General features: G+C 42.3%; 1 protein-coding gene and 1 long non-coding RNA gene across 2 annotated transcripts in view; one reads left to right on the top strand and one right to left on the bottom strand.

The window, feature by feature from the left end:
- Window positions 1–2,853: 2,853 nt before the first annotated feature.
- The window catches only part of LOC148352362 (uncharacterized), an 89,804-nt gene continuing 80,515 nt past the window's right edge, over window positions 2,854–12,142 (bottom strand). The window contains exon 4 of the long non-coding RNA XR_015852847.1: window positions 2,854–2,929. This is a non-coding gene — a long non-coding RNA (uncharacterized LOC148352362). The remainder of the gene's footprint in view (window positions 2,930–12,142) is intronic.
- The window catches only part of LOC148352363 (heparan-sulfate 6-O-sulfotransferase 1-A-like), an 83,236-nt gene continuing 77,607 nt past the window's right edge, over window positions 6,514–12,142 (top strand). The window contains exon 1 of the mRNA XM_088354155.1: window positions 6,514–7,262. Coding sequence (XP_088210281.1) covers window positions 6,748–7,262 — 515 coding nt within the window. The 5' untranslated portion in view covers window positions 6,514–6,747. The remainder of the gene's footprint in view (window positions 7,263–12,142) is intronic.

The raw sequence follows: 12,142 nt of genomic DNA, 5'->3' as shown, positions 1-12,142 counted from the left end.
TTAAGCTCTTTCATAACTAAAGTTGTAACACATACGCCACAATATGTTTGTAAATATCACATTTATTTTCCTTCTTTATTGAGTTTATTTCCAACTTGTGAATGAATGCTAAATTAAACAGGGTTTTTTTTCCGGGTTTTCGGTGTAAAAACACGTTACTTCAAGCAAAGTACACAAACATAGTTGATTTTCTGCCACGAGGTGGCATTCGTCTTTCATGCTGAATATTTCTAAAAAAAAATGACCTGGTAAAAAAAAATCAAGATTGCAATATTGCTCCGACAAACTTTTGAAACACGTTCTCCAGGGACCAGAAACTCCAAAACCACCCATGCAAATATCAAATAAACAAAATCATTAACTTAGTATACACGACTCTTCTTTGAAAAAAGTAAAACAATTTTGTATTGTATACTCCGCTTAAATTGAGGTATTTTGGTATAGCAGCACAACTACCATCTACATAAACCAATTTAACATCGAAATCTCGAAACAACAATTCAATCTAGCGTGTCGGATCTCCCCAAAAACCAATGAAGATCAAGTCTTTATGTATACTACAGTAGTTGTGAAAGATTTGTTCCATCATATACCCCTTTTAAAGTTCCATCTACGATAAACAATTAAACATCGGAAACAACAAATCATCCAGCCTGCAGGATGCCCTCAAAAAGAAAAAAATCCTAGTATACAAGAATCATCTTGAACAATAATCCATTTTCCACAATATACCCCCTTTGAAATGTGTATTTTGCTCTATGAAAACCAAATCAACGTCCACGGGTTTTTACAACACGTTCATCAAATGTACAAAATCTTGACCAAAAATCATATTTTTATTAATATACTATCTGCTTAAAAAAACACACACAATACAACCTAAGTTAATTTTTCAATTAGCCGGCCGACAATGATCCATAAAAAAATGATTTACAATAACATTCATAGAGCTTGCATAACCCCCCCCAAAAATAAATTGGAACATTCATTTTCTCTTAGTATACTTAAGTAGTGATTTTTCCATAATATACCCCCTTTAAAGTGAAGATTGTGATGAATGAAAACCAATTCAAAATGCAAAGGTTTTGACAACAAATGAATGGGGCTTGCATCATCCTACCTCGTGTTTGATAAAGAAAAATACATTGATCTGAAGATACAAAAAATGTTTTAAAATACATTTCTATAATATAAACCCTTGGAAATGATCCATTTTTCATAATATACCCCCTTTCATTTTGGTATTTCCACATAGCTGCCCAACTTTGATCCGTGTAAACCCAATTTTATCATCCAAAACACATTTTTCTACCCAGCATAAAGTCTACCTAGAATCAACAAAGAAAACCCAATTTCTCCTGGTATACTAGTCATCTTTAACAAAACAATTTTCCACAATATACCCCCTTTTTGTATAGCTGCCCAACTACAATCCATGAAAGTCTCTACAAGATCCAATCCTTTTTACAACAAATGAATGGAGCCTGCATAATACCGCAAGAATCGATATAGAAAAATCAAATCTCACTTAGTGTACTATGATCTCTTTTGGAAATCGTCCATTTTCCACAATATACCCCCTTTGAAGGTGCTATTTTCACAGTGCTGCCCAACTGCGATCCGTGTAAATCGCTTTACATAAAAGAAAAATCAACATTGCCTCAGCAGTTGGCTAACAGTAAACAGCTCTAGCTAGGGCCCGCTCTTTTCATTACAGCGGACCTTCGTCATTAGCGAAGTAGAACGTTTTTCAAACGAAAGGTAAAACTCCACGAAAGTTACAGGTTCAAAGTTCACGTCTGTCGCCGGGAGAATAACAAATCGGGATTAGGAAAGTACACCACGGCTACGCAAACACCGAGGAATGTCCCGGGCTACGTTACGTAAACCAACACGGGGGGGAGAGCGGGGGAGGGTCGGGGTCCACCCGAGGGGACGTTCGGGAAACGAACTTGTGCAAAGTTCAAAAGCAAACCCGAGAACGGGAAATAGTTTGCCTCAATGAGGACTTTACTAATTGCTAAAAGATTTGCTGCATGATGTTTTCTCATTTCAAAGTGAAAAAATCTGAAGAGCCGTTAGGGAGTCAAAAGATCTGGCTCTTCTCGGTGACCCGAGCCAAAAGAGCCGGTTTTCTAAATGGAGCTGTCCTCTTGGGTGCGACCAGCAGGAGGCGCTGAAGCTTGACACGACGCCGTAATGACGAGCCACAAGAGCGGGCGCGTCGGCCTCATTTTTGTGCCCTTTTTCGTTTTTTCTCAATTTATTGCGCGGTCCGTCGCGTCAGACCGCCAAGAAACATGACGTTAATAGTTACAATTGTAGAAATTCGAAACCTTCTTTTTCATGCCATTTTCATGGGAAACGGTTGCCGGAACCAGGATTAGCATTGTTTTTAATAAAGAAAAGTAGCTCATAACAAATGGTTGTGACCCGCGTTGAGACGTGAAAGCATTTTGGGTGGCATTTCCTTTTTCTAAGACACATGTGAAAAGAAACATCTGAAAGAGTGGAATGTCTTTTTAGGAGAAAAAAAAATCAAAAAGTCAGCAAAACTGAAAATGTTGAGTCCACCTTTTTGACAGGTTTTTTTTGTATCAAAAAGTCAACCCTTCTAACTGTCTGAAAGACATTATGTTGAAATTGAATGTTGTTTTGGCATACATGAGATGAATGTCTTTCTGGGAAAACTGCTGAGTCAGCAAAAGCAAGTGTTGAGTCAGTTTTTATAGGCAATTTCACCTGTAGAGTGTCCTATCTGATTGCTTGTCAAAGGTTGTGATCCTAGCCAAACTTTTTCTAAGAGAATAGAATGTTTTTAAAAAAACATCAACACCAGAAGTGCAGTCCTACCTGACTGCCTTGAAAAGACGACGTTGATATTCAATGTCGTTCTGGCCTGGCAGAGTGGAATGTCTTTCCGGAAAAACTGCAGAGTCAGTAAAACCAAAAGTCCAGGGTCAGCTTCTTTTTTATCTTCTTTTTTTTTAACATTTTTCACATCTAGGGTAACCGATGCCCACTTTGCTAGCGGGTGATAATCAAGCTTATAATCATAGTTGTAGAAATTGTAACCCTAAAAATAGGGTTTCTTTGTTGTTACTATTATAACAATAAACTTAGCCAGAACCAGGACTTGTATCGTTTTAGCCTTCCCACTTTACTATCAAAAAGCTGATTACGGTTGCAGAAATGTCCATCAAAAATGGAAACACAAATGTAAACTGCAGTTGAACAATCCCCGAGTTTGGGCTCTAAGCAGTACCCATTCACACCGCACATTCCAACATTTAACCCCGAGGAAGCGGGAATCGAACCTGCGACGTTTTTGATCCCTAGACGAGCGCTCTACCTCCTGAGCCGCTGACGCCGCTCGTGAAAACGGCATCTTCTGAAAATATTGACGTTTGAAGCTTCGGGGAATTTCATTTCCCGGCTGATGAAAACAGAGCGCTGATTCGTTTGTTGACTCACAACAAACAAACGAGCGCCGCAGAGGAGCTAGCGAGCCGTCACGCAGCAAAACAGGAAGGCTTTACGTCTAGGATGAGGCTTTTGAGCGCCTACAAATAAGCCATAATAAGTCAAGGACAACGTTGGGATCTCCTGAATATTTTAGAGATCGTTCGAGCTATTTTCTACCAGCAGTCCCGGGCCTGGCTTGAGCGCTATTGACGCTAACATAGACGCTAGCCTCGGAGGCTAGCTTCGCTTTATCGGGTAGCATCACTTTGAGCAGTCGATACTACATAACTTAGCAGCTAAAGCTAACCAGCAGATTTGAACTAATCATGCAAAGATATGATTGCAAACTTAGGCGCTAACCGCTAATGTTACTTTCTTTTCATGATTTGGTATCATCACTTTTAGCAGTAAATGCTAAATGACTTAGCGGCCCATTTACACATTTTAACCGCTAACACTAAAGTTAGCGTTGTGGACACGGATGCCAACTGCTAATGATAGTGTATTTCCAGGATTTCATAGCATCACTTTTAGCAGTTGATACTAAAATACTTAGCTGTCTGTTGACCAAGCTTAACTACTTATGCTAATGCTAGCGTTGAGGACACAACCACTAACTGCTAGTACCAGTGTTTTTCTATTACACTGTAGCATCGCTTATAGCAGTCAATGCTAAATATTTTAGCTCAACTGATTCTAACGCTTGCCATGTGGATACAATGCCTAGCCGCTAATGTCTTCCCATTAGCAGGGAGCATCCACTTTTAAAACGTAATACTAAATAACGCAGGTGCCCGTTTACTGATTTTAACTACAAGCGGTAGAGTTAGCATTGTTGCCAAAGACGGTAGGCGCTAATAATGGTGTCTTTCCATGAGCTGTCAACATCACTTTTAGCAGTTAATACTAAAAAACTTAGCATCTAACGCTATTTTACGTATCTGAACTAAAAATGCTCGCATTGTGCATACCGCTGCAAACCGCTAATGCTAGTGACTTTCCATTGAGCGGTAGCGTTACTCTTAAATAAAAGATATTTAAATCAATGAATTTATTCCAAAAAAGTACAATTAATAATTTCATTTTTTTTCTCCAGGTAAAAGTTCAAAAAAAACTTTTCAAACCGTTTCAACTTATTTCGATAAGTAAAAAAAAAAAAACTGCGCCCGGACAAATTGATATCGAATTATGTAAGCAGGATTTGGCATAGGAGTGCGATAAGAGTTGAACTTTTCTCCGAAGGCGCCGTTATTCTATTTCAAGTCGAGCGCTGACAAGAAAAAAATAAAACAACGACGACACGAGCGTACGCTTCAAGACACGATTCATCAATTCTACGCAACGAATCCGCTAATCGATTAGCGCGCTTATCCTTCATTTGAAGCACAAAATGGGCAAAGAAAGACAGATAGCGTTTGTAAATATAGCACCCAGAGAGTCGGCGCCCCCGAGCGCCAAAAACGTCCTGATGCGCCAATAACAAAGTGCTAGCGATGAAACGTTAGCCGCCGTTTCCCTAACGTAGCTCCGAGGCCGAGCCGCCGCCGCCGCCGCCGTCCGTTTCTTTTGAACAAATCACCTCGTTAGGGAGCGTCAACCCCAGCCAAAAATACCAAAAAAACAACAACACCTGAGGTGTTAAAGATTCAGAGACACTTTTGTGGTTTCACGAAAAAAGGCGCAAAAAATGGCTGCCCCGGGCAAGGGACACAATTCTAATTGGGAGGTATTTCCACAACACAAACTCAAGGTGACAGTCTCGAAAAATGACGTCAATTCAAAAAAGTCTCTAAAATGAAGAACATTCAAATAAAGGATCTGAAACACTTTCTAAAATAAAGTCAATTCGTATCCAGTCTTTCATACTTTTTTTAAAATGAAGTCAATTCAAGTAGCGTCTCTAAAATGGTCTCTAAAAGAAGTGTGTTGGGATAAATTCTCAAACAGAAATGATTCAAACAAAGACTGTAAAACTGTCATTAAAATGCCGTATTTTCAGAAAGTCTAAAACCAAAGAAGAATGTAAGTAAGGTCTAAGATTCATTTGGTGTAGAATGTTGTGCATCGTGGTTTAAAGAGCCGTTTGGGAGTCGAAAGAGCCGGCTCTTTTGTGAGTTGACCCGAAAGAGCCGGTTCTAAAAAAAAAGAGCCAACATTCCCATCACCAAACGAGTAGATTGTATGGTTCTTTTTTTCTATTACTGATTCATTTGGTGCATGATGTTTCATTATTACTCGTAACATACTGCTGAAAGCAAGAAAACGTTCAAAGAGTTGCTCGAGGGCTGAAAATAAGCTTTTTTAGTAAGACGAAACCCTGAAAACAGATGTCAAGAAAAGCCCACCATCAAATGAGTCATTTCAGGTCAAGTCATGTTTATTTGTGACAACCTTCATCAAAAGGAGTCTCAAAGGGCTGCATACAGCACGGATTAATATTACACCATCCCCTGATCCAAAACCTACATGAGGGCAAGGGAAAACTCCAAAACCTCAACATATGGAAAATGAAGAAAGCTTGAGAATTGAGATTCATGATCAGGCTGCAACGGATGTGGCAATAACATGGAATACACAGATAGCGCCAACAGGAAATATCGAATGTATAATTATTTTCTTTTTTTTAAATAATTGATTCATTCTGTGCATAGTGTTGCATTATTGTTGCTAAAGCAACAAAAAGGTCTAAAAAGCCGTACGGGGGACAAAAGAGCCAGTTCTTGGAAAAGAGCCAGAATTCCCGTCATCAAATCAGGAGATTTCCTAATTCATTTTTTAAAATATCGATTCATATTGTGCATATTGTTCCATTATTATAGGTTACGTACCGCTAAAAACAATAAAATGGTTCTGAGAGTCGACTCATTAGTGAGCTGAGCCGAAAGAGCCGTTCCTCGATAAAGAGCCGAAAATCCCATCACTATTGTTCGCTTATGAAAAGAGGCGGTCTTCTCGCGAGCCAATGAAATCAGAGAACGCTCGTGGGGTCGAGCGAGAGGGGGAGAGAAAGAGGAAGGGGGGCGCGGCGACTCCAGTCTCCATCCGGGCACTCCACAGCTCCATGGTGACGCGAGGAGCAAAGTCCTCCGCGATCTCCGCTCCTTCTTCTATTTGGCCATTTTTTTTTCTTTTCCCCGATTCGGACTTTGCGACGGCGCTTACGATGAGCCCGTTCGGGTGAGGAGGCGAACCAGCCACCGCGGCGGCGGCGGTGCCATGCAGAAGCGGAGCTCCTCGCTCGCCGGGCAATGCTAGCCCCCCCGTTCCACGGCCAGCAGCACCATGGTGGAAAGGAGCAGCAAATTCTTACTGGTCGTCCTGGTTTCCCTTTGCTTCATGCTGATCCTTTACCAGTACGTGGCCCCCGGCGTGCTGCACCTGGGCTCGCCGCACGGCTATTGGGCCGAGGAGGAGGAGGAGCAGCGGGACGCCGACATCTTCCCCACGCCGGACCCGCACTACGTCAACAAGTTCTACTTCCCGCTCCGGGACCTGCAGCGGAGCGTGGACTTCCAGATCAAGGGCGAGGACGTCATCGTCTTTCTGCACATCCAGAAAACGGGCGGGACCACCTTCGGGAGGCACCTGGTGCAGAACGTTCGGCTGGAGCTTCCCTGCGATTGCCGGCCCGGCCAGAAGAAGTGTACGTGTTACCGACCCAATCGCAAGGAGACTTGGCTCTTCTCGCGCTTCTCCACCGGCTGGAGCTGCGGTTTGCACGCCGACTGGACCGAACTCACCAACTGCGTGCCGGGCGTCCTCAACAGGAAGGAGAGCAAGCAGCAGAAGAACCTCAGGTGAGGAGACGCGCTAAGAGCCCGGTGGAAATGCGCTTGGGTTAGAGAAATGCGAGCGAGGAAAACGTCTTCTCAAGACGTTAGAAAAAAACATTTTGGTGTTAAAATAACATTCCGACACCGTGTTCATCTTCGTTTGGATGAAAAGTGAGAAAAGTATTGGAAAGACGACAAAAGATGTTCAAACACCCCAAGGTTCTGTCTTGGTTTCGGTGGAAGGTTGGAAAAATGATTATTAAAAAATATGTTGTGAGCAGCGTTGAGCACATTGCTTGACAAAGTAATTAGTTACAGGTACTACAACCTCCATAAGTAACTAATTCACTCTAAAGTAACTCGTGACCAGTGAAGGTCAATGTTTCCGTTTCTTTGAAAAAAACTTGTGGTGCGTCAAAGAATACAAAATTCTCTAGTCAATGGAGAAGAACAGACAGGTGGGTGTGTCACCTTGTAATCTATAGTGCACCTCACTAGCAACCGATTGATCCGACACTGGAAGTACAACACAAATAAACAGTCAACGATATCCTAATATAATAACCAGCGAGTACATAAACACGCAGCAGAAACGTACGTCACGCACGAGATCCGACATGAGCGCGCTCAAAAATGGACGCGAAGCACTGCTTTTGACCGCCAGTAACGTTAACAACGGAAAAAAGAATTCATCAGATGAGCCCAAAACGAAATAGGTAATGGCGTTGCGTAAGCATAGCCCTAACCCCAGCACCACCCGTAACCACCCTTTCTAAACATAAACCCCTCACTCAGCCCCAAGGCTGAACCCTAAACTTCCTAAACCCTAAACATCAAATCCCTATCCTAACCCTTGTCAAGAATGAACTATGAAAATGTAGCGTTTACCAAATTGTTCGAATTCACTCCATTAACCAAACACGACCTACATTCACCCAACAATTTATGCACGCTCGTTTCTCGAGAGAAAAATGATCGGGAAAGCCGACGTTTCACACGGGAGCAACATCAGAACGAAGTGTAAAACAGGAGACGGCCGAAGTGACGTTGGAGTGTTGTGAAGCCTTCTTCTGAAGTCCTTTAGCTTTCTGTTATCGGCCCACGCCTCCCCTCAAGAAGGCGTCTCGGCTCCTCCCATGGGCGTGCCAAGCCGTCGTTTGCGCCCCACGATCTCACAACACATGTTTGGCTTCCCAAAACAAAGCCTGTCGTACTGCGTCGGCAAATCCACGAGTCCTGTTATCAAAATTTGCTAGACAAAATAGGATGCATTTCGAACAGCCTGCCCTGTCATTGAACTAAAGCCCAGTCGGTGAATATCTTTATTGCCTTAGACTGAGTCAAATGTATAAAATCCTTTTATAGTCAAATGTATAAAATCCTTTACCCTTAAACCCTCGCTCCGAGCCTAATCTTAGCACCAAAGCCCGACACCCGTTCCGAACCCCTTGTACTAACCCTAAACACCAACCTTAAATTCAACTCGACTTGGCCTGTAAATGTAGCAAAGCAAAAGCTTCAAGCGTAATCAATTCCAAAATGGGATGGCAAAATAACAACAGTAATTGCATTTATTCAATGATTCTAATTGACTGAGAGACTTTGAGCCCTTCCAGATAAAAAACAGATGATTGTTGGGATACATTCAAGAGAACAATGAGGTGTGATTGTTTGATAATGGCCCCTTCACATGCAAAAGACTTTTTCAGCGGGGGCTCTTAAAGGCACCCCACGCTCGTTGGCGGGCGGGGCACGCTATGCACGAGAGCTGCAAGACTATTTTAATAGTTGACTAGTCACTGACTAGTGAGACCGTTCGTCGACTCATCGGATTATTTTTTTCCAAAATTTAGCGTGAAGTTGATTTCATTGTGTAGCAAATGATAACACAAGGAAATGGGGTACAACGAAAAAGACATCTTTTATTGGACCTTAATACAAAAGTATCGTAGATCCCCCGAAATACGACATGAATCTGTTCTCGGGTCGCGAAGTGAAATTGCCGTATAGCAAAGGATGGGAATCTATGCTCATACGGAGGTCATGTCTTTGGGACCCACCCAGTACCCCGGCCGGATAAAAATAAATCAAAGAAAATGACATTTGATTTACTTTTGATGTGAAGTAACTTGGCCTGGTAGAGCAGAGTAGCGGGTGGATGCAGAAGAGAGGTGACAGTTGATTCAAAGGATAACTGATTTTAAAAATGGCAAAGATTGCCGCGTCTTGAAGATTTGAATCACCTCCCTATAGACAATAATAGACGAGTAGTTTAGCGTCTTGCCATCTTAGCTCCAACAGATGCTATGAAATCAAAATGTCTTGTATAAAACCAATTAATGCACAGCGCTCAGTCAGCAGAATCACGAATCCATACAGAAACGTCTTTCCATTTTTTAGGGACGTGCGTATAATGAATTAAAATCAAGGACACATTTGTTATCCCTGAAAACAAAGAAAATGCTCGTTAGCAGCAGTAGAACGCTAAATAAAACGAATATGATTAGGTTCCTGAGACCATAGGACACAAACGTGCGAATTGGACATTGCTAAAGAAAATAGGACCTGACAAAATTTTACTCATTTAGAATACAACCGACCACCGATACGTGACTTGAATCTGTTCTCGGGATCGCAAAGTGACATTTCAGTTTCTTTCGTCCGAGAAAATCCCGCCGGACAACACCCGTCCGTGCATCTCGGGAAATGGCGAATCCAAATGAAAGGTCGCTCGACCGCACAGGCACACCGATCGGATCGTTTCCTACGCACGGTACGACGATTGAAAAAGACTGGGTTCCGGCCGTGCCGGCTTAGTTTCCACGGTTATGTTTTTGCTTCGACATTTAGCATCGGTGCAAAGCCCCGCTACCCATAGCCAATAAATACAGTACCCAAAAATACATTAGAGTAGGGCCCACGTTGGAAGTGCGTCGGAAAAATAGCGCAACGGCACGAGAGGCGACATATTTCCATAATAAGAGTGAGAAATTACAATAGAAATAAACAGTTTTCATACGATGTGTGCTTCTTAAGGGTAGAAACTGTCTCTGAGACCGCAAGTCTGCGTTTTAGGGACCTGAAGAAGAAGTAGTCAAGTCAAGTCCTGTTTATTGGTTTGGCCCTTCATCACAAAGAGTCTCACAAAGAGACCACGGATGATTGCAAACTACAGACTATTTTGCCAGCATCCCCTCATAAAAATATATACAATAGTAAATAAAGCACAAGTCCTAAAAAATGTTCTTTACTGCCAAGCATTGTCCTTTTGTTTTTCAAAACACACTAGAACGACTACAAAAATACTAACAAAGTATTTTAAATCTATTTCCTTTGACTTAAAACGATGACTACGATAAAACAATGACCATAGACTATATTTTGTTCAACACGCCGGCTATTGCACCGATTCGGGCCACATGACGCAAAACACGATACTCGAGGGGTACGTCGCTTAAAGGGGCAGCGTGCACTATTTGTATAATAGCATCGCTGTATTGTGTAGGTCGACCAAAACGCGTGCTAAAAAGCATAAGGACAAATACAAAGTACGGAGACACAAAGTGACTCAAAAGCCCCCATTTTCTTTCCACGCTTTCGAGATTTGGGGGTTTTCGGGTACCCGGAGCAGAAAGACGGCTGGCCATTTTTTGAGCTCCTTCGAAGTAAAGCTCATGTCCAAAAAGAAATGCAGATTTCTTGACCCAAGAGTTTTGTAGAAAATGCACATCGATTGAATAGTTCAAGTTAGCCGATGACTTGAATCCATGTAGGGCCTTTTTCAGGGAATGATTTTTTTTTTCACCACTAAGAGGCGCTAAATAATACACACTGTCCCTTTAAAGAAGGGAAGTTGCGGTGTGTGAGGATCCAATGGTCTTGGCCACGAAAACCTTTTTGATGAGTTGGTGGTTAGCAGATTTGCCTAACACGTGATAGGTCCCTGGTTTGAGACATAGAACAGAATCTACCTTTATTGTCATTGTTAGAAAATGGGTTGAACATACTGTGACAAGGAAATTGGACGTGGCACTCCAGGTTCACATTTGACAGGGAGGATAAAAGAAAACAAAGAAGATAAGGTTATAATTGACGTAGTATAAAGTTGGCCTGGATAGGGATGGGCGCCACCAGGCTGTACCTGCCCATGACACACCACAGGAAACGGTGCCCCTACCACCCTAATGGTTAAGGGATCCAAACAACCCGACCAAGCAAATAAATGGACCTGCCAGCTGTTCTCCGATGACACGCCCCTCTGGACTCGATGTGAGATACTTCTTGTTTTAAGGAAGGTGACGTTGTTTTTATCACGCAAAACAAACACATGTTATGCTTTTTAAAAATATTTTTCAACTCTTGCGGGTAGAAAATGTCTTTTCAAATCAACAAAAATAGATCGACCGTCTGCCTGAGAAGATTGTTTGGCTTTTTATTGGTTTCTTTGGAAAAATGGGTCAAAATTCCTGCCAACGAGGTAGGGAGTTCATTTTTTAATTTTATTTTCAAACAAAAAAAAGGACTCTGAGACTATATATCCACTCGGGATCCGGAAGACGCTGACGTCGGGACGGCGGCCCTCTGGCTTCCTCTTTTTTTTCTCTCACATTTTTTTTTTTGCCAAGTCGACAATTTCACATGTTGATGCGTCGACGTTTCTCAGAAGTCACACGTTGCGAAACGCGGCCTCGAATAGATCAAGTCAGTCAAGGTCTCGGGGACCAAAATGTTGTCCGGTCCCTTCGAGATACCATCCGTTGAACGGGAACCGAATCCGGTCCGAAAAAGTCACCGAACGCTATCGGGTCCCGTTTCCGTTTCCGGCTGGTGACAAACGTAGCTTGCAAAGTGTCGTCTCTTCCACGTTTTGAAAAAGCCGACCCAATATGAAGGTCAAACGCGTG

Source organism: Urocampus carinirostris, chromosome 15 (assembly GCF_059441175.1).
Source record: "Urocampus carinirostris isolate Australia breed hairy pipefish chromosome 15, RoL_Ucar_1.0, whole genome shotgun sequence".
NCBI classification, from domain to species: Eukaryota; Metazoa; Chordata; class Actinopteri; order Syngnathiformes; family Syngnathidae; genus Urocampus; species Urocampus carinirostris.
This window is presented reverse-complemented; position numbering and strand designations above follow the sequence as displayed.